The sequence below is a fragment of the Dipodomys ordii genome, unplaced genomic scaffold (genome assembly GCF_000151885.1).
Source record: "Dipodomys ordii isolate 6190 unplaced genomic scaffold, Dord_2.0 Scaffold24, whole genome shotgun sequence".
In the NCBI taxonomy this organism is placed as follows: Eukaryota; Metazoa; Chordata; class Mammalia; order Rodentia; family Heteromyidae; genus Dipodomys; species Dipodomys ordii.
This window is the reverse complement of record NW_012267240.1, coordinates 1,903,142-1,924,417: the sequence shown is the minus strand read 5'-3', so window position 1 is coordinate 1,924,417 and position 21,276 is coordinate 1,903,142. Positions and strand designations below refer to the sequence as shown.

The window sequence follows — 21,276 nt, the reverse complement described above, 5'->3', positions numbered from 1 at the left end:
GGGGGGAGGACCAGGGCTGGGGGGAGGACCAGGGCGGGGGGAGGACCAGGGCTGGGGGGAGGACCAGGGCTGGGGGGAGGACCAGGGCTGGGGAGATTTCCGAGAGCAGGAGCTCCCTCCCCCAGGTCTGAGCTGGGTTCAGCACTGGCGAGGGACCGAGTCTGCAGACACTGCAGCGCGGGAGGCCTGTGAGGGGTGCTCTCTAGCCCCCCAGTGCTGGGGTCTGCAGAATCTGCGGAGGTGCTGTAGGGATAGAGGTGACCTTGGCTTCGTGCCACATGCCAGCCTGACTGAGAGTCTGTGACATGCTTGTGGCATTCTAAATAGTTTCTCAAATGTATGAATTGTATATAATGGCTCCCTGAAATGCCTTTTAACATTTTGGGGTGTGTGTGTGTGTGTGTGTGTGTATGTGTGTGTGTGTGTGTGTGTGTTCCATATCTTCCCAGATTATGTATTATGTATCAATGATTAATATAATACTATGTATAATTATACAAAATACATACATAGTAAGAGGAAATACACTGCTGTGATATGACATGAAGGACTTGTGTACATCTTCTCTATTCATGGCACTGATAAATAAAAGGTGACCCAAACTCATACCCACAAAAACAGCAGCTGGTATCTGGGGGCCTCTGGGTGCTGTGGCTGAGTGTCTGTGGGTGTTGTGTCTGAGTGCTGTGTCTGGGTGTTTGGGTGGGTGCTGTGGTTGGGTGGGTGCTATGGCTGGGTGTCTGGAGGCCTCTGTCCAGGTGCTGTGTCTGGGTGGTTGCTGTGGCTGGGTGTCTGTGGGCCTCTGTCCAGGTATTGTGGCTGGGTATTTGTGGGTGCTGTGTCTGGGTCCTGTGGCTGGGTGTCTGTGGGTGCTGTGGCCACTGGTCCACCGTGGCCCAGGGTGGGTGGATCTCTGGGAGAACATGATGCCAGGGTGGAGCTCATTTGGTGAGCTGTATTCAGACACCCAGGCTGGGGTCACAACCTCCATGGCCTTGCATTCTTCCCACAGGCCTTCCACGGGAAGGGGCTGGGGGTATTCCTGCTCCCTTCTTAAGACTTCATGCTGCAGACTCCACTAATGATGCTCTCATTCCTCCAGGAAATTGTAAAAAACCCAGAATTCATTCTTGGAGGGGCCACCAGGACTGACATCTGCCAGGGGGAGCTGGGTGAGTGGGCGGGGCTGTGGGGGTCAGCGGGTGAGCTGTGGGGTCAGTGAGTGAGCTGTGGGGTCAGTGGGTGAGCTGTGGTGTCAGTGGGTGAGCTGTGGGGTCAGCGGGTGAGCTGTGGGGTCAGTGGGTGGGACTGCGGGGTCAGCGGGTGAGCTGTGGGGTCAGTGGGTGGGACTGTGGGGTCAGAGGGTGAGCTGTGGGGTTAGCAGGTGAGCTGTGGGGGTGAGAGGGGGCGCTGGGTCAGTGGCGGGGCTGTAGAGGTGAGCTGTGGGGTCAGCAGGAGAGCTGTGGGGGTCAGTAGTGAGCTGTGGGGTCAGTGGGTGGAGCTGTGGGGGTGAACGGGGCGTTGGGTCAGTGGGCGGGGCTATAGGGGTCAGTGGGTGAGCTGTGGGGTCAGTGGGGTGGGGTTGTTTGATGTGGTCCTGGCTCCGGGGTTGGGTGAGCATTGGTGACACCAGCTGGGCGCTCCACATGGTAGGCGCTGATCTGGAACCTGAAGAGCATGGAAGGCAAATGCAGCCATGGTGGAGCTGCTTCTGTGGATCCCCAAACACACTGGGGCTTTGGAGAGCCAGGAGGCCCCACCAGGCTCATTCTGAGAGCCTCTGCCCCAGGGGCCAGCGTCAGCCTTGGTCCTCAGGAAGGGCAGCCACAACTGAGCAGGGAGGCGGGAGGGAGGGAGCAGCGCGCTGGTGCTGCACTCTCTGGGTGCCACATTTCCAAGTCGCTGACAGGGGACACTGGTTAGGGCCCAGTGTGACCTAGTCTTGGCCCTGCAGGGGACTGCTGGCTGTTGGCCGCCATCGCTTCCCTCACTCTGAATGAGAAAGCGCTGGCCAGAGTGGTTCCCCAGGACCAAGGCTTCGGCCCTGGCTATGCCGGCATATTCCACTTCCAGGTAAGGGTCCTGGGTGGTGGGTCTGCCCTGGGTAGAGGTGGCGGGAGCGGGCCCCCTGTGCCCCATTCTAGAGAGTCCCCACAGGAGTTGGCACAGTGCTGCACCCAGTAGGCCTCAGACACCTCTGCCAGGTGCCACGGTGAGTCGTGGGAACTCCCTCACACGCAGGTGACCTGTGACCGGGATACTGGGCAGACTGAGCCTGACTAACACGGGGCAGGCGGAGCCGATCAGGACAGTCCCCGGGGACACCAAGCAGGCGGAGAGAGCTCAGGGCACCCAGCCAAGCTGTGTCCACACCTGTGGGGCCACTGCACCTGACCCTGACTGATGTCCTCCTCTTCCCCTTCTCCCTCCTCCTCCTCCTCTCCTCCCTTTCTTCTTCCTCTTCTTTCTCCTCATCTTCATTCCGTTTCTCCTCCTCCCGCCTTCTTCTTCCTCCTCTCCCTTCTATTTCTTCTCCTCCCTTTTCCATATTCTCCTCTTCCTCCTCATCCTCTTCCTCCCCTCCTCTCCACCCTATTCCTCTTCATCTTCCTCCTCTTCTCCCCCTCCTCACTTCCAGGGTAACAGTGAGTCTCAGAGCTGGGAGCTGTGGTGAGCCCAGCATGAGGCTGAGTAGACAAAGCCCCATCTGGTGCTTTGCATGGTGCCTGCATGGGACTGCCTGGGACGGCCAGGGGAGGGGCCTGCCTGCACCTCCAAGCACCTGGTGTGACTATCTGTCCATCTCTCCTCTCCCCAGCACAGTCCTGCACCTTCATGTACCTCAATGTGGCTGTCCTTCCATCTCTCCTCTCCCTGGCACAGTCCAGGATGGCCAGGGGAGGGGTCTGCACCCCCATGCACCTCGGTGTGACTGTCCTTGCATCTCTCCTCTCCCCGGCACAGTTCTGGCAGCACTGTGAGTGGCTGGATGTGGTGATCGATGACAGACTGCCCACCTTCCGGGACCGGCTGGTCTTCCTCCACTCTGCAGACCACAACGAGTTCTGGAGCGCCCTGCTAGAGAAGGCATATGCCAAGTAAGACTGGCTCCCAGGGGTGCCGGCCCTGCCCCTCACCAGTGGCTCTGCAGTGAGACCAGGCCCCACTTCCCAGCAATTGAGACCCAGGCCCAGGCCCCGCCCCTCACCAGCCAGTGAGATCCAGGCCCCACCCCTCTCCAGCTGCTCTGCAGTGAGACCCAGGCCCTGCTCCTCCCAGCCAGTGAGATCCAGGCCCCGCCCCTCATCAGCCATTGAGACCCAAGCCCTGCTCCTCACCAGCTGCTCTGCAGTGAGACCCAGGCCCCGCCCCTCACCAGCTGCTCTGCAGTGAGAACTGTCATGGCTTGGCCGGAAGGAGCTGTGGGGCTGGGCAGGGCCAAGGGGTGAGGTGCCCCAGCCAGCCTAAGCTAGATCACAGTAGAACAGCAAAATAAAGAAAGCAACATTGGATCATAAACTGATGTCAAGATAAATACCAAGGAATCCATACTGCTTTTAATAGATGATTGAAGAGAGGAGGGCAGATCCAAACTCATCAGCCATGTTTTTCACCCCCAGCTACGTGCAGCACCATTGCAGCGGCTGCACAGAGGAGGGGGGCACACCATGACGTCTCTGGAGCCAGCTGTGCTCCCCACACACCCCATCTGTGGTTGCAGGCTGAACGGTAGCTATGAGGCCCTGAAGGGTGGTAGTGCAATGGAGGCCATGGAGGACTTCACCGGGGGCGTGTCTGAGAACTTTCAGATCAGAGAGGCCCCAGAGGATCTCCATGCCATCCTGGGGAAGGCCCTGAAACAAGGCTCCCTGCTAAGCTGCTCCATCGACGTAAGTCTTGCCGCCCCTGTCCAGGCACCATGCTAGCCTGGGCTCCTCTGTGGGGCCCAGGTCCCATGCAGGGGGGCACCAGCCCTGAGATAGGGACTGGCAATTACTTCTTAAATTAAAACAAATTTTAGTCTGTGCATTCTGGATTAAAATGTTAAGTTACCCTTGCTGCCGGGTGGAATGGGTCTGAGGCATGCTTGTCTCTCCCTCCAACCAAGTCCTATCCCTGCCCCACCCTGCCTGGCCCCCTCTGCCTGCCACACCTCTGCTCACACAGCAGACTCTCAAATGGAACACAACCAGGCAAGGCTGGCTTGATCTCCGTAAAGGGAGCCCTACCACATGCATTCCTGAGACTTGCTTCTTTTTCTCATGTACCAGGAACAAATATCAAGTCAGTAGACACCTAACATTCCTTTCTAACATTACCTCATCTGTTTTTTTAAATCTATTCAAGGTCTCTTTTTCCTCTATAATTAACCTTGGGGATCTGGTTTTTTGCTGATGAACTTGCCCATCTCCCTGCATATCCTGTCTGTGACATAGTCGGTGAACTTTTCCACCTTCAATGCAAGTCCCATCTGTGACACAGTTGGTAAACATGTCCATCTCCCTGCACGTCCTGTCTGTGACAGTCGGCTGTTGCAGTGGCATAAACTCCTCAGCATACCCTGGGCACAGGCGATTGTGCGATTGTCTGTCTCGTGGTGTGATGTCTAGATTCAGCTTGGGGGTAGAAAGTAATTCATTGCTGAGAATAAGGGCATCCTGCCTGGGAAAAGGCCATGTCCCACTGAGAAGTATCTTAGGCATGTTCTGTGCCTCCCACATATCCGCCCTGGGGGCAGAGAGCTGGTAGATGTGACATGGCCACCCCTGGGGGGAGGGGAGAGCTGGTAGATGTGACAGATAGGGATGGATTGCCTTGTACAATGGATCTGATGCTGCTCTTTCCATTTTAGATAAGAAATGCTGCTGATTCTGAAGCCAGGACACCACTGGGTCTTATCAAGGGTCACGCCTACACTGTGACAGGAATTGACCAGGTGGGAGCAAGACATGCCACACGGAGATGGAGGGATGGGAGGACTGGAGCAGCACCGCTGTGGGGGATGGGGGACATGCGGACTGGAGCAGCACCTGCCATGGGGGACGGGGACAGGGGATGGGGGATGGGGGACACACGGCAATGGAGCAGCACCCACCATGGGGGATGGGAGGGACACAACAGCAGTGGCCACTTGGTGCCCGCTCAGTGTGTCTAGTAATGCAAACACCTCTGAGACATTTTAGGGGAGGGAGGGAGGAAAGGAAGGAGGGAAGGAGGGTAGGCATGATGCTACATGAGAAGTATAGGAAGGATGTGTTTTACTTGAAACTGTAAGGTCTGCACAGGGACACCTCCCTACCTCTTGGCTAAGTTTCTACCCAGAATCTATTACCTAAGTAACTGGCATACCTGGAATCAGTCACCTTCCCCTCCTGCTAGTTCACATCTTGGAACACCTCTGGTCACATTCCTGCCATCTGACCTCAGGAAGGTCCCAGACCCTGAGGTCCCATCCGGATCCAGTGTGGCCACACCTTTCCCCCACTTGGCCACACCTCTTCCTGTCCCTGGCCTAGATAAGTCCTGGCCAGGGGTGGGTTACCCCTTCCTTTTTCAGCCATGTTTCTCCACCATGCTTGGCGGTGGCAGCAGTTCGGTAAATAAACTTCTTTTCCTGCCTGAATAGCAAAAAAAAAAAAAAGTATAGGAAGGAAGATTTCAGCACAAGCTGTGCCTAGGTGAAATCTGAGACCCTATCTGAAAAATAACTAGAGCACAAAGGGCCAGGACCACGTCTCCAGTGGCAGAGCACCTGCCTAGCAAGTACAAGCCCCAGAACTCCAACCGCTGTACCATGATTTTATGAAAAATATCATCAGCATCCTTTAGCCATGAGGCCTTTGGTACAGACCTGCAGGCAGAGGAGCCCAAGGTGCCTCTTCACATTTCCTTCATGCTTTTCCTTTCTAGGTAATCGTCCAAGGCCAGAAGATCGAGCTGATCCGGATCCGAAACCCCTGGGGCCAGGTGGAGTGGACCGGGCCATGGAGTGACAGGTCAGTGGCCGTCCCTCTGGCTGGCTCCTGGGACACAGGAGGTCAGGCCTGAGTGGGGCTTGGCTGCTCTGCAACTCTCCCTAGCTCCTATCCGGGGTCTACCCTGCCTCTGGGGTTCCCTGCTTTCTACAGGAAGGTCCTACAGGACCTCAGGTGACGTGCAACCTGAGGGCCCACCATAGTCAAAATTGGTCCTCAGAAAAGGCATATGATGGGGTTCAGTGGGCCCTGATTGGAAGGGGGTCGGCTTCAGCAGTGTCTCTCACCCGGGACAGTGGCCCATTTGACTTGGAGGTGGGGCACTGCTGTCCCGGCCTAGTCCTGCCCTGCTCACCTGTCCTGGCTTCTGCCTGCTCTGATTCTAAGGCACTGGCAGGGAGGGAGTCAGACCATATGTGAAAGGAGGGAAGAGATTGGCCTTCTTTTCCTGGAAGAAATGGAAAGACCGGAGACACATTGAAGCCAAAAAGCAAAGTGCATCATGTCACCATGCAACAAGGACTGATACCCACCAAGACTGATATCCACCAGGACTGCCACCCACTGCCACCCATTGCACCACGTGGCCCAGTGCCACAGCACTGGGTCTTGCCTTCAATCAACATTTGCCCTAATATTCTAGGAATAACTAAGGAATAAATAACAGGAATAAATCCTAAGTTTCGGTGTCAGGAAGTCTGGTGGTATGATAGAACCACATGCTCACCTCTCACTGAGCCTTGGTGCTCACACCAAGGGCCGCCCGGGTGTGCGCCCTGGCGATGCTTGTTTTACTTAGTAATGACCCAAACGCAAGAGTGGTGACACGGAACTCAGACAAGCTTCCTCCAAGTAAAACAGCATAATATCCGAGGATGCTAAGACCAATGGGACAATGAAAGAGGAAAAAGAGAAGAACTAGCGCGTTCATGTAGCTTGCCCTGAGGTATAACTGCTGCAGCGTGCCTTTGTCGTAACCTGACAGTCATTGGCAGATGTGCACAGGAAATGCAGAGTGCAAACAAGAGTGTCTTCTTACAGGTTTAGAAACCTGAGGGTAGAGCCTCGGGATAGGGTGGCCATTGTTTTGAGGCCAAGTGTGGATGGCAACAAGCACTGGCCTCAGTGGGGCTGGTGGTACTACTCATCACCAGCTCTTCTCCAGCACCTGACATCCAAAGTATCTGAGGGGCTGTGACCTCGGGCCTCACAGCAAGCAGAGGAGGAGAGGGGCTGTCGGCTGAGACTCCCAGCCGCGCTCTCTTGCAGTCCTGGCTGGGTTGTCTGCTGTGGCTGGTCTGCCGTGGCTGGTCTGCCATGGCTGGTCTGCTGTGACCTACCTGGGAAGCCCCTGAGGCTGGGTTGTCCATCACTGCACGTGGAGGTGGGTTTTCTTCCCAGCTTCGTGTGGGCCGGCACCAAGTGGTCTCCTCAGCCTGGGCACGTGTGAGCACTCACGGGGCAGCATGAGTCCCCCGTGTTGCACACGGCAAGGTTCCTGGAGGGTTCTCAGCACCCCAGGCTGAGTCCCTGCTCCGTCGCCCCCAGCTCCCCTGAGTGGCGCTCCATAGACCTAGCCGAGCAGACGCGCCTGTGCCACACTGCTCTGGATGATGGAGAGTTCTGGTACAGTGCTCCTCCTTTCCACCCCGTGTTGGTCCTTGGTGGGTGGGCAAGCCCAACCCGTCAGCGATGCTAGAACCTGCCTTCGGGATGCGCCTCGGATGTGGCCACTGCTGGCTGCCACCGGGCTGTGGCCTGGCTGAGCCACGTCCCACCAAGCTGTACCCTTAGCTTTTTTGTTCTAGCATTTTCTCTCCCCTTCCCCACCCCACACACCTACCCTCCCTTTCCTGGGGGAGGTCGTGTCCCACCCCATCCACTGCCCGGCAGGATGGCGTTTGAGGATTTCAAGGCCCATTTCGACAAAGTGGAGATCTGCAACCTCACGCCAGATGCCCTGGGGGACAACGCCCAGCACGGGTGGGAGGTGACCGTCCACCAGGGGAGCTGGGTCCGAGGCTCCACCGCCGGCGGCTGCCGCAACTTCCTGGGTATGTGGTCTGCCTCTCCCTCTCCCTCTCCCTCTGCCCACCATTCCCAGGTGTCTAGCCCACACTGGAGTGTCAGTTTGTGGCATTGGAAGCAAGCTGTGAGGGTGGCTGGGGAAGGGACCTGGAGGGGATGAGCCCCAGCGCCTGGGTTACTCTCCAGAGCAGCAGTGGCAGGACCAGGCTGGCGGTCATCCCACGAAGCTGAAGAGCTCCACCGCCCCAGGCCATTTGCTTATACTCCATGCACCACTGCTTTCTGTGTTGACTGCTTTCTCCACTGGTTTCTTCTTTGCCTTTCTTTTTGGGGGCAGAAGGAAGTCTGAAACTAGGACTTGAACTCAGTACCCAATACTTTGGCTTGGCTGGTGCTCTACCCACTAAGCCATGCCTCCAGCCCCAATGGTTGCTCTATGCCCAGGGCAGGGCCAGCTGCACGGGAGCTTCCGAGCACAGTCCTAAGAACCAGGGAGCAGAGTGCTCAGCTCCTCAAAACGGCAATCCCTGGAGGAGCTGATGCTGCTCTGGGCAGCAGGCTTGGGGCAGCTCTACTCCGACTGCAGTCAGCACTGTGGCCACCAGAGGGCGGCAGAAGACCTGCTCACCTCCCAGAGTAGAAAAATAGCTGAGCAGACCCTGGAGAGCACAGGGAAGGTCTCCAGGAAATAGCTCCAAAGAAGGCAGAAATAGTCCAGCACCAGTGGCTCACACCTGTAATCCTAGTTACTCAGGAGGCTGAGATCTGAGGGTCCAGGTTCAAAGCCATCCCAGACAGGAAAGTCCACAAGACTCTTATCTCCAATAAATCACTCAGAAAACCAGAAGTGGCACTGTGGCTCAAATGGTAGAGTGCTCACCTTGAGCTGAAGAGCTGAGGGACAGCACCCAGGCCCACAGTTTAAGTCCCAGGAATAGTACCAAAAAAAAAAAAGAAAGAAAGAAGAAGAAGAAGGGCTGGGAAGGTGGCTCAGTGGTAGAGTGCTTGCCTCGCATACATGAGGCCCTGCGTTCGATTCCTCAGCACCACATAAGCAGAAAAAGCTGGAAGTAGAGCTGTGGCTCAAGTGGTAGAGCGTTTGCCTTGAGCTGAAGAGCTGAGGGACAGGGCCCAGGCCTAGAGTTCAGGCCCCACGACTAACAACAACAACAAAAAAAGGTAGAAATAAAAGGCAGGGCTCCAAGATCTCACTGGGGACAAGTGCTGACAGGGAAAGGGGGCTGATGGAAACAGGAAGAGAAAGCCATTTTTTAGGGCTAGGCAGACCTCATGAGAGTGCAGGGCAGTGTGTGTGTGTGTGTGTGTGTGTGTGTGTGTGTGTGTGTGTGTGTGGTTTTTGCTTTCCTTTCTGGGTTCAAGCAGGGGCAATCATATCTCCCGTTCAAATGGCAGACACCTTCTGGACCAACCCACAGATAAAACTGTCCCTGTCTGAGAGGGACGAGGGCCAGGAGGGGTGCAGCTTCCTCGTGGCCCTCATGCAGAAAGACCGAAGGAAGCTCAAGAGGTTTGGTGGCAGCATGCTCACCATTGGCTACGCCATTTACCAGGTAGGCACGAGGCTCACATTCCCGGGCAGTGGTGAGGCTTGGGGTGCCCTTCTGTGCGTCCTCCCTGGTCAGAGGCCCGCCCCCCACCCCCCACCCCCGCTGTGGCTGAGGATGCGAGCCCAGCACCTTCCTGCAGCCATGCTTCTGTTGCAGTGCCCGGGCACGGCTGGACGCCTGAGCAGGGACTTCTTCAGGTACCACGCCTCGCTGGCCAGGAGCAAGGCATTCATCAACCTGCGGGAAGTGTCGGGGCGCTTCCGCCTGCCCCCGGGGGACTACGTGCTGGTGCCCAGCACCTTTGAGCCACACCAGGAGGCGGACTTCTGCCTGAGGATCTTTTCAGAGAAGAAGGCCGTCACCCGGTGAGGGCAGAGCAAGTCAGCCACGCCACAGCGCCAACAATGCCCCTCCCCACTGCCACTCCACTCTGGCAAAGGGGAGATGGCTCAAGATAAAGGAGCCATTTCTGGCCATTTCTTTCCTCTGGAGATCTCCGGGAATGGCAGCACCCCCATACATCGCAGGAGGGCCCGCCCGCCCAGAGCTGGCCGGAATGGGCTGTGCCTGAGGCCGCTCCACTCAGGAATTTGCTTCAGTGACAGGAGCTTAGCTTGCATGGCTCTTCTCTTGCTAAGCAGGAGCAAAGCCGACATTTCCACTCTGCTGGAACTCCATTGGGGACGGGCTTCGTGTCCACTTACCATGGGACATCTGAGCACACTGCCTCTTGCAGGCAGTCAGCACAGGAAGCCCGCTGTGCCCATCCGCAGGCTGCAGACAGAGCTCCAGGCCCTGACAGGCAGCTCGGCCCCGGAGAGGGGCTCCGGGCTGAGCCCTGCACAACACTGACACTGTCAGCTCCATGTTAGTATCAGAACAGACAATTGTATCCAGGAAATAGGGAGCCATAGCCTCCCCAGCATCCTCTTTCCTTCATGCCCCGGGTCTGTGGGCTCTGCTCAGGGGAAGGTGGTACCTGCTGGCCTGCTGCTGGCCTGGGAGTTGGAGGGGTGGCCTGGGAGGTACATAGCCCCCCACAAACAGGGCTCCTCTGGCCAGAGGCCTGCGCTCCCCCGGGCCCAGCAACCCACAGATCACATGGCAGCTGCCTGTGTTCCGCCCTGCAGGGACCTGGATGGGAGAGTGGACATCAACCTGCCTGGGGTGAGTCCTCTGGTGCGGCCAGGAGAATGGGGCTCTGCTGAGGGCTCTGAAACCCCTCCTCCTCCTCTCAACCTTGGTGCCTCAAGCTCGGTGCTTGGTTCTGACATCAAGGAGCAGCTGTGGAGGTGGAGGGTGGGTGGGGGGTGTCAGACCCTGGGCCTGGGTTTGTGCCTTCTATCATTCCCACCCCCACCCTGCCCCACCCCCTGCTGGGCAGTTCCACCGGGCATTGTTTATCCGGGATTCAGCATCACCGGAGGCTCACGCACTACTTAAGAAGGGACGAAATGCTTCTAAATTATTTAAAGAAAATAAATCAATGATAAAAGAAGCCACAGCCGCCCAGCAGCCAGGACCTGCCGCTCTGTGACGCCCTCTGCTGGCCACTGCTGTGGAAAATCCATTTGAGGAACAAATCTCCCATTTGGAGACGGTGGGGCAGGTCACTCCAGCCCAGGGGTGAGACTGGGGGGCATCGGAGTCCCCAAGTGAAAGCCAAGAGGTTCACTGCCTTCGGGGCAGTTGGGAGAGACGATGGGAAAATCCTACACTGCGGCTCTGTCTTGTGGGGCAGGGAATGGTACTGGAGGGACCTTGAGGCCTGTTGTGTTTTCTACGGCCCGAGCCGCCTTGTGAACTCCGGCTGTTCTGCCGTGCTGCAGAACAACTGTTTTCCAGGCTCCCGTTCCTGGAGGGCTCACAGAGGCTGCTGGGATCTCAGACGCCCATTTAGTGTGTGATGCCAAGGCAGGATGCTCAGTGCGCGCTCTCGCTGGGCATGCCCAGAGCCCTCCTTGCCTCCCCGCTGTGCTCCTGCCGCTGGAGGCTGGCCTTGGCATCCTGCGCCCGGCCGGCCTGTGGCTGGCCACAGGAAGTGCCCCACTCCTCGGTCAGTGGCCTGGCCAGCGGGCTCCTCCTCCTGGTATCTCCTCCTCCCCGCTAATGTCGACTTTGCTTCCTGTGTGCCCTCGGTTATTTCTCAGCCCCCACCGCTGATGCCCCGAGAGTGGGAGACAGAGGAGGAGCGGCAGTTCCGGGCCCTGTTCCAACAGGTTGCTGGTGAGGTGGGTGCCGCAGCTGGGCTCCCTGGGCCCGAGACGGGGCTGGCCTCTTGCAGAAGACCGCAGGGTGGTGGTCTCGTCATCCATGCTTCTATCCAGGGTCCTGAATCACAGCAGGTGCCCTGCCCGGTGTGGCACTGGGGCAGCCCAGAAGCCGGGACCATCCACTGCCCTCCAGATAGGGGGCAGAGAGTGGGGACTTGCGCGGGCTCTGCAAACACCCTCAGCACCTTAGGCGTCCGTTGGGGGGCTTTGTAAAGGCCTCCTGGGCAGGTTTCCAGCCCTCTCCTTTCTGGGACTCTCCTGGGTGGGCTGAGCCTCCTGAAATCAGTGCGCTGTCAAAGAAGGCCGTGCATCTGCCATTGGGACAGGACCAAGCCTAGAAGTGACGGGGAGCTGTGCACAGTGACTCACACCCATAATCCCAGCTACTCCACAGGCTGAGATCAGGAAGACTGCAGTTTGAAGGCACAAGACTCCCTCTCAACCAATAAGATGCTGGGCACAGCAGTTCATACCTGTCATCCCCGCTTCATAAAAGTATAAATAGAAGCCCGGCGCTGGTGGCTCATGCCTGTAATCCTAGCTACTCAGGAGGCTGAGATCTGAGGATCGCGGTTCAAAGCCAGCCCGGGCAGGAGAGACTGTGAGACTCTTATCTCCAATAAACCACCATAAAACCGGAAGTGGTGCTGTAGCTCAAGTGGTAGAGCGCTTGCCTTGAGCTGAAGAGCTGAGGGACAGCGCCCAGGCCCAGAGTTCAAGCCCTACAACCGACAAAAAAAAAAAAAGTATAAATAGAAATGTCGAAGTCTAGAACAACCTGCACAAAAATTGAGACCCTACTTGAAAAATAATGAGACCAGGAAGGACCAGAGGCATAGTTTAAGCAGTAGGGCATCTGCCTGGCAAGCACAAGACCCTGAGTTCCACCCCCTCCCTGGGGCAGGGCACTGGTGGGGCTTGTGTGTGTGTGTGTGTGTGTGTGTGTGTGTGTGTGTGTGAAGGGCCCCAGAGAGCCATCATCTCTCCTCACAGGACATGGAGGTGACTGCTGAGGAACTTCAGGATATTTTAAATGCTGTGCTGCAAAAGAGTAAGCGCCACACCCTCGGGTGGTGAACAGGGACCAGGGACTGAACGGAGGCACAGAGGTCCCCACTCCCCAGAACTGTAGGCCTGTGTCTCCCGGGCTGACATGTAGTTGGGCCTTAAAATGCCTGCTGTTCTTCATCTCCTGATGACAAAAAGGACACGGGTAGACAGCGGGAAGTTCAAAGCAAAGCAGAAAAGCCTGGTACCAGAGACAGACGTCTCCCATTGCCCACGGACACACACCATCTCCACGGGCTGTGGGTGGAAGAGCAGGTTTGGGGTGGGTGAGGGCATCCACAGCCCTCAAGTGTGGCCGGGTGTTGGAATTCGGTGCTTGGTGCTTCGAGGACCCCGGCTGGGTTACAGTGGATGGCAGCGGATGAGCACACAGCTCTGCACCCATTTTAAACCCTGTCTTATGTTTAGCTCTTCTGAGCAGGCCATTCAACACACCTCAGAACCCAGCTCAGGTCTCTGGGCTTTTGCACACTTGACGGATTCTCTGCAAAGGGCCCCTTGGTGCTCTGCTCGAGTCCTGGGGGCGCCTCATGTCCGGAGGGCCCGCACTGCTGCTGGGTTCTCCACAGGGGTGGATGGCAGCTGGTCACGTTGGATCAGCAGAGCTGGGCTTTCCTGTGTGATTTCAGAGAAGGACCTCAAGTTCAAGCCCCTGAGCGTGCTGGCCTGCAGAGACATCATCTCTCTGATGGATGTATCCTTCCTGGATGGGCGTGGGGTGCGGGGCATGGGGCACGGGGCACGGGCCCAGCACACACTTCCCTAGGAAATGCCTGACACCTGTGCTGGAGCTGAGCCAGAACCGGGGCCCCAGGCCGGCATGGGACAGAGGCATCTGTACCCCCCCCAGAGTCCCACCAGGGCGATGGTGGCTTCTGATTTGTGTTTAGGGACCCGAAAACTCTCACTCCACCTCACCCCTGCAATGCCCAACCTCCCCCCACGGTCCCTCACCCCCCATCCCACCCCCCCCCTCCCCCTACCTCCCCCGCTGACATCACCCACCCACTCCCACCATCCCTCACCTCCCACCACTGTCCTCCACTCCACTCCCGCATCCCATCTCCCCCTACCTCCCCCGCTGCCATCACCCACCCACCCCCACCATTTCCCTACCAGCCCAGGGGCCTAGGTTAAGGCCTTGTGCCACTCCTTAACTGAGCTGGCCAGACCAGCGGCAACGGGAAACTGGAGTTTGGTGAATTCCGGGTGTTCTGGGACAAGCTGAAGCAGTGGACGGTGTGTGGCATGTGCAGACCCCAGCCCGGAGGGAGGAAGGGAAGGGCAAAGGCCAGGACCTGCCGCTCTGTGACGCCCTCTGCTGGCCACTGCTGTGGAAAATCCATTTGAGGAACAAATCTCCCATTTGGAGACGGTGGGGCAGGTCACTCCAGCCCAGGGGTGAGACTGGGGGGCATCGGAGTCCCCAAGTGAAAGCCAAGAGGTTCACTGCCTTCGGGGCAGTTGGGAGAGACGATGGGAAAATCCTACACTGCGGCTCTGTCTTGTGGGGCAGGGAATGGTACTGGAGGGACCTTGAGGCCTGTTGTGTTTTCTACGGCCCGAGCCGCCTTGTGAACTCCGGCTGTTCTGCCGTGCTGCAGAACAACTGTTTTCCAGGCTCCCGTTCCTGGAGGGCTCACAGAGGCTGCTGGGATCTCAGACGCCCATTTAGTGTGTGATGCCAAGGCAGGATGCTCAGTGCGCGCTCTCGCTGGGCATGCCCAGAGCCCTCCTTGCCTCCCCGCTGTGCTCCTGCCGCTGGAGGCTGGCCTTGGCATCCTGCGCCCGGCCGGCCTGTGGCTGGCCACAGGAAGTGCCCCACTCCTCGGTCAGTGGCCTGGCCAGCGGGCTCCTCCTCCTGGTATCTCCTCCTCCCCGCTAATGTCGACTTTGCTTCCTGTGTGCCCTCGGTTATTTCTCAGCCCCCACCGCTGATGCCCCGAGAGTGGGAGACAGAGGAGGAGCGGCAGTTCCGGGCCCTGTTCCAACAGGTTGCTGGTGAGGTGGGTGCCGCAGCTGGGCTCCCTGGGCCCGAGACGGGGCTGGCCTCTTGCAGAAGACCGCAGGGTGGTGGTCTCGTCATCCATGCTTCTATCCAGGGTCCTGAATCACAGCAGGTGCCCTGCCCGGTGTGGCACTGGGGCAGCCCAGAAGCCGGGACCATCCACTGCCCTCCAGATAGGGGGCAGAGAGTGGGGACTTGCGCGGGCTCTGCAAACACCCTCAGCACCTTAGGCGTCCGTTGGGGGGCTTTGTAAAGGCCTCCTGGGCAGGTTTCCAGCCCTCTCCTTTCTGGGACTCTCCTGGGTGGGCTGAGCCTCCTGAAATCAGTGCGCTGTCAAAGAAGGCCGTGCATCTGCCATTGGGACAGGACCAAGCCTAGAAGTGACGGGGAGCTGTGCACAGTGACTCACACCCATAATCCCAGCTACTCCACAGGCTGAGATCAGGAAGACTGCAGTTTGAAGGCACAAGACTCCCTCTCAACCAATAAGATGCTGGGCACAGCAGTTCATACCTGTCATCCCCGCTTCATAAAAGTATAAATAGAAGCCCGGCGCTGGTGGCTCATGCCTGTAATCCTAGCTACTCAGGAGGCTGAGATCTGAGGATCGCGGTTCAAAGCCAGCCCGGGCAGGAGAGACTGTGAGACTCCTATCTCCAATAAACCACCATAAAACCGGAAGTGGTGCTGTAGCTCAAGTGGTAGAGCGCTTGCCTTGAGCTGAAGAGCTGAGGGACAGCGCCCAGGCCCAGAGTTCAAGCCCTACAACCGACAAAAAAAAAAAAAGTATAAATAGAAATGTCGAAGTCTAGAACAACCTGCACAAAAATTGAGACCCTACTTGAAAAATAATGAGACCAGGAAGGACCAGAGGCATAGTTTAAGCAGTAGGGCATCTGCCTGGCAAGCACAAGACCCTGAGTTCCACCCCCTCCCTGGGGCAGGGCACTGGTGGGGCTTGTGTGTGTGTGTGTGTGTGTGTGTGAAGGGCCCCAGAGAGCCATCATCTCTCCTCACAGGACATGGAGGTGACTGCTGAGGAACTTCAGGATATTTTAAATGCTGTGCTGCAAAAGAGTAAGCGCCACACCCTCGGGTGGTGAACAGGGACCAGGGACTGAACGGAGGCACAGAGGTCCCCACTCCCCAGAACTGTAGGCCTGTGTCTCCCGGGCTGACATGTAGTTGGGCCTTAAAATGCCTGCTGTTCTTCATCTCCTGATGACAAAAAGGACACGGGTAGACAGCGGGAAGTTCAAAGCAAAGCAGAAAAGCCTGGTACCAGAGACAGACGTCTCCCATTGCCCACGGACACACACCATCTCCACGGGCTGTGGGTGGAAGAGCAGGTTTGGGGTGGGTGAGGGCATCCACAGCCCTCAAGTGTGGCCGGGTGTTGGAATTCGGTGCTTGGTGCTTCGAGGACCCCGGCTGGGTTACAGTGGATGGCAGCGGATGAGCACACAGCTCTGCACCCATTTTAAACCCTGTCTTATGTTTAGCTCTTCTGAGCAGGCCATTCAACACACCTCAGAACCCAGCTCAGGTCTCTGGGCTTTTGCACACTTGACGGATTCTCTGCAAAGGGCCCCTTGGTGCTCTGCTCGAGTCCTGGGGGCGCCTCATGTCCGGAGGGCCCGCACTGCTGCTGGGTTCTCCACAGGGGTGGATGGCAGCTGGTCACGTTGGATCAGCAGAGCTGGGCTTTCCTGTGTGATTTCAGAGAAGGACCTCAAGTTCAAGCCCCTGAGCGTGCTGGCCTGCAGAGACATCATCTCTCTGATGGATGTATCCTTCCTGGATGGGCGTGGGGTGCGGGGCATGGGGCACGGGGCACGGGCCCAGCACACACTTCCCTAGGAAATGCCTGACACCTGTGCTGGAGCTGAGCCAGAACCGGGGCCCCAGGCCGGCATGGGACAGAGGCATCTGTACCCCCCCCAGAGTCCCACCAGGGCGATGGTGGCTTCTGATTTGTGTTTAGGGACCCATCCCACCTCCCCCAACTCCCCCCCTGACATCACCCACCCACTCCCACCATCCCTCACCTCCCACCACTGTCCTCCACTCCACTCCCGCATCCCATCTCCCCCTACCTCCCCCGCTGCCATCACCCACCCACCCCCACCATTTCCCTACCAGCCCAGGGGCCTAGGTTAAGGCCTTGTGCCACTCCTTAACTGAGCTGGCCAGACCAGCGGCAACGGGAAACTGGAGTTTGGTGAATTCCGGGTGTTCTGGGACAAGCTGAAGCAGTGGACGGTGTGTGGCATGTGCAGACCCCAGCCCGGAGGGAGGAAGGGAAGGGCAAAGGGGAAAGGCCAGCCTGGCCTTCCCTCTCCAGCCCCACAGTCACTGATCACTGCTGTCCACACTGTGCTGGACATGCTCTTCTCTGTGTCCTGTCCCCTCCTGTCCTGAGAGCCTGCCCTATCCCCTCCTGTCCCTCAGAACCTGCCCTGTCTCCTCCTGTTCCCAGAACCTGCCCTGCCCCCTCCTGCCCTCAGACCTGCCCTGTCCCCTCCTGTCCCCCAGGACCTGTTCCTTCAGTTTGATGTGGACAGATCAGGCACCATGTCCTCCTATGAGCTTCGGACCGCGCTGGAGTCTGCAGGTACCACACTGCAGGGAGGGGCTGCTGTGGCACTGGACACATGGCCCGGCAAGTGGCAGGACGGCGGCTGCTGAGCTGAGCTGAGCTGAGCTGATGCTTCTCAAGGTCAGGGCCTCAGAGGTGTGAGGCTGGCCAGGCTCTGCCCAGGCCTGGTACTGAGTGTAGAGCACCTGGCAGCAGTGTCAGGACATTTCCCAGGCCTGCTATTGAGCACTGAGGACCCTGGCAGCAGTATCAGGACTCTGCCCAGGCCTGGTACTGAGCATGGAGCACCTGGCAGCAGTGTCAGGTGCTTTGTGGGGAAGAAGATGGTAGAAATGCGGATGCCACCTCTGAGAAGGTGCCCGGTGCCCTCCTGGGTGATGGTCCTGTCATCAGAGGGGGGACAGAGCAGGAAACAGAGAGGAGCTCCTCCAGAGAGGACCCCATGAGGGGGTTGCCAGCATCGTGCCCTCAGCCTCATGGTGCCCATGCCCGGGCTCTGAGCACGCCTCCAGCACTGAGCTGGCTCTGGAGTGACTGGCAGGCCTCAGCCTCTGTCTGTGGCTGACATGGACAGCAAGCTCCCTGGCAGGGCTGTGAGCATGCAGGTAGCTGTGTGCGGGGTGGATGGAACACCACTGTCCCTGAAGTGTGAGCTAGAATGCAAACACCCAATGCCATCCCCAAATAACCTGGCCTTCTCAAGACCCTGCACTGACACAAGAGGACAGCAAGGCCCAGAGAAGGAAGTCAGATGCACAGCCGGAGCAGCACCTGGACTTGTTGCCTCCTGCCACCCTCCCTCCCATGTGGAAGGGGGGGGTCGCCCTCCCCACAGAGGCACAGCTACCAGGCCATCCAGTCTAAACATCCCTGGGAAACGGTCAGGATCCCATGCCAGCCCTGAGGTCACCAGCTGTGCACCGGGAAGGGAGCCCCAGGGACCTGGGTACTGCCTCTCCTGCACCTCCAGAAAGCCAGCACACCTGGGCCAAGCTCACCACATGCTGATGCCCGCTCACACTCACAGACATTCCCCACGTGTTCACAGCACACACCATGCACACCACGTGTGCTCACCCACGCACACTGTGCACACCCACACATTCACAGCACACAACCTGCACGCCTACAGTGCTCACCCATGCACACACCGTGCACATCTATATGTTCACAGCACACACCATGCACACCTACATGTTCACACCACAAACCGTGCACACCCACACTGTGCACAACCATGGTGCTCACCCGACACACACACTCTGCACACCCACATGTTCACAGCACACATTGTGCACATTCAGGTGTTCACAGCTCATACCATGCACATCCATATGTGTTCACTCACATACCATGCATGCCCATGTGTTCACAGCACACACCGTGCACACTCAGGTGTTCACAGCTCATACCATGCACATCCATGTCTGTTCACTCACATACCATGCACACCCATGTGTTCACAGCACACACCGCGCACACTCAGGTGTTCATAGCATATACCATGCACATCCATGTGTGTTCACTCACATACCATGCATGCCCATGTGTTCACAGCACACACCGTGCACACCCACGTGTGCTCACCTACACACACTAACACACACCAGCATACCCATGCACTCCGGTGCACACACTCATGCATACAGGCTGTATACACATGCTTTGCACACCCATGCAGATACACACCGTGCACACCCAGGCACAGCTGCTGGGAGCTGGTACTCTGCCGGGCAGAGAGCCCCAGCTCCTTTCGGCTGTCTACCTGGTGTTCCAGGAGACCCTGAGGCCAGAACCAGGCCCACGTGGCAGCCTGCTCCTGTCTCCTGCAGGCTTCCGGCTGAGCAGCCACCTCCTGCAGCTGGCTGTCCTCAGGTATGCTGATGAGGCGCTGCAGCTGGACTTCCAGGACTTCCTCCACTGCTTGGTCCGCCTGGAGAACGCAAGCCGTGAGTGTCCCGCACAGGGAACAATCCTTGGGGTTCCTTAAAAAGTGTGATATGAGAAACTGGGGTACAAGTCATGGAGACATGGAGGGTGCTTGCTTAGATTACATCCTGTCCCAGTATGAGAGAGAGAGAGGGAGGGAGCGAGGGAGGGATGGAGGGAGGGAGGGAGGGAGAGAAGGAGAGAGGGAGGGAGGGAGCGAGAGAGAGGGAGAGAGGGAGGGGGGGAGGGAGGGAGAGAGAGGGGGGAAAGGGAGAGGGAGAGAGAGAGGCAGAGAGAGAGAGAGGAAGGGAGAGAGGGAAATAGGGAGGGAGGGAGGGAGAGAAGGAGAGAGGGAGGGAGGGAGCGAGAGAGAGGGAGAGAGAGAGAGGGAGAGGGAGAGGGAGGGAGGGAGAGAGTGCACACATGCTAGCATGATGAGGCTGCACAGCAAACCCTTGGGTGTCTGGACCCCGAGGCCCCGGCGCTCTCTGCTCCCTACACCTGTGTTTCTTCCTCTGTGCTCCTCTAAACATGCACTTCTTCCCCATGAATTGTCAGCACATCTGAGACACTGTGTCCTTTGGGTGCAATGTCTCCAGCCAGTAGTTGCTTGAGCACAACAGCATGCAGTCGGCTTCTCTAACAAAACTCAGCCAGCTGTGTCTTGCTCTTACTTGAGGATACAGGGTCTGCACAGTGTCCGCCTTGTGCTTGGCAGTCGGCTCTCCTCGTCTCTGCTCTGCCCCCTACACTTGGCCCCCACCCCGTACCAGCCACACAGCCCTTGCACGGGGACTTGCAAGAGACTGAACAGCTTTGGTGCCTGCAGAATTGCACGCGCACACGCTGCTTGCCAGGGCTCCACGGAGTCCACTAGAGTCTCAGCCATCCATAGGCTCCCAGACCAGAGGCACTCGGACCCCCACTGGCTCCCGGGGCCAATGCCTTCCTCATCTCTCCCACCAGGGGTGTTCCAGGCTCTCTGTACGAAGGAAAAGGACTTTATTCAGCTCCACATAAATGAGGTAGGACACCAGGCCTCTCTGAGGGACCGATGCCCCAAGAACTTGTCCTCTCAGCTGTAGATTTAAAGCCATCTTCATCACAGCCACAAGCTGAGGGACAGTAGCAACTACATTTTACACTGGTGGAAACTGAGGCAGAGAGTGATCCATGGCATCAAAGAGAGCACAGAAAGCCTGCTCCCTTTCCATCTTTTCCTTTTGGGACTTGGGCTCCTGCCTGCCTGCCAGCCAGCTAGGGAGCACCACGTCCCTCCTCCCCACTTCCCCCCAGCAATGCAAGACGGTCCAGGTCCAGGCCTCGAGGCTGATGGACGTCGGGGTGGGACGGGAACTCCCTCACAAAGGCTTGGGGCCTGAAGAACTTGCCTTGTGGTGGGCTAAGGATTTATGTTGGGCTTCAGGGCAAGGCAAATTTGCTGATATGATGATGTGGTGGGAAAGCTCCCAGGACGCGAGCAAGCTGCAGCCACTACCGGGGCTGGCGGGATGCAGCCTCAGCGCCCTGTCCCTTTCTCCCTTTCCAGTTCATCAACTTGACCATGAATGTTTGAGGCGGGGACGCAGCCTGTCCCGTGGAGCCTCGGGACCTCCAGGGCTGACCTAAAGCCTCTTCTCCTGCAGCCTCTCCTCCTGCAGCCTCCCCTCCCTCGCTTGACCTGGAAGAATCAGTTTGCTGCATCTTTTGATTTTGGTGCTACTTCTTTAAAGAAAAAGGAAAAAAAGGGAAACACACAAAAACACAAACACTGCCTTAGCAGAACCAGTGGTATCACCTGTGCCTCACCCAGCGCCCACTGGGACTT

The 21,276-nt window shown here is 57.8% G+C and overlaps 1 protein-coding gene across 2 annotated transcripts in view; it reads left to right on the top strand.

Annotated features, from left to right (window-relative positions):
- Positions 1 to 21,024, top strand: part of Capn9 (calpain 9) — a 25,645-nt gene extending 4,621 nt beyond the window's left edge. The window contains exons 2-20 of one of the 2 annotated variants that reach the window (XM_013014635.1): positions 1,103 to 1,172; positions 1,955 to 2,073; positions 2,965 to 3,098; positions 3,722 to 3,890; positions 4,853 to 4,936; positions 5,911 to 5,996; positions 7,524 to 7,601; positions 7,869 to 8,029; positions 9,417 to 9,574; positions 9,728 to 9,936; positions 10,702 to 10,738; positions 11,722 to 11,802; positions 12,838 to 12,895; positions 13,542 to 13,606; positions 14,083 to 14,151; positions 17,456 to 17,534; positions 19,352 to 19,468; positions 20,415 to 20,473; positions 20,998 to 21,024. In XM_013014635.1, coding sequence (XP_012870089.1) covers positions 1,103 to 1,172; positions 1,955 to 2,073; positions 2,965 to 3,098; positions 3,722 to 3,890; positions 4,853 to 4,936; positions 5,911 to 5,996; positions 7,524 to 7,601; positions 7,869 to 8,029; positions 9,417 to 9,574; positions 9,728 to 9,936; positions 10,702 to 10,738; positions 11,722 to 11,802; positions 12,838 to 12,895; positions 13,542 to 13,606; positions 14,083 to 14,151; positions 17,456 to 17,534; positions 19,352 to 19,468; positions 20,415 to 20,473; positions 20,998 to 21,024 — 1,860 coding nt within the window. The remainder of the gene's footprint in view (positions 1 to 1,102; positions 1,173 to 1,954; positions 2,074 to 2,964; positions 3,099 to 3,721; positions 3,891 to 4,852; positions 4,937 to 5,910; positions 5,997 to 7,523; positions 7,602 to 7,868; positions 8,030 to 9,416; positions 9,575 to 9,727; positions 9,937 to 10,701; positions 10,739 to 11,721; positions 11,803 to 12,837; positions 12,896 to 13,541; positions 13,607 to 14,082; positions 14,152 to 17,455; positions 17,535 to 19,351; positions 19,469 to 20,414; positions 20,474 to 20,997) is intronic. The other variant, XM_013014636.1, reaches the window with a different exon arrangement.
- Positions 21,025 to 21,276: the final 252 nt, after the last annotated feature.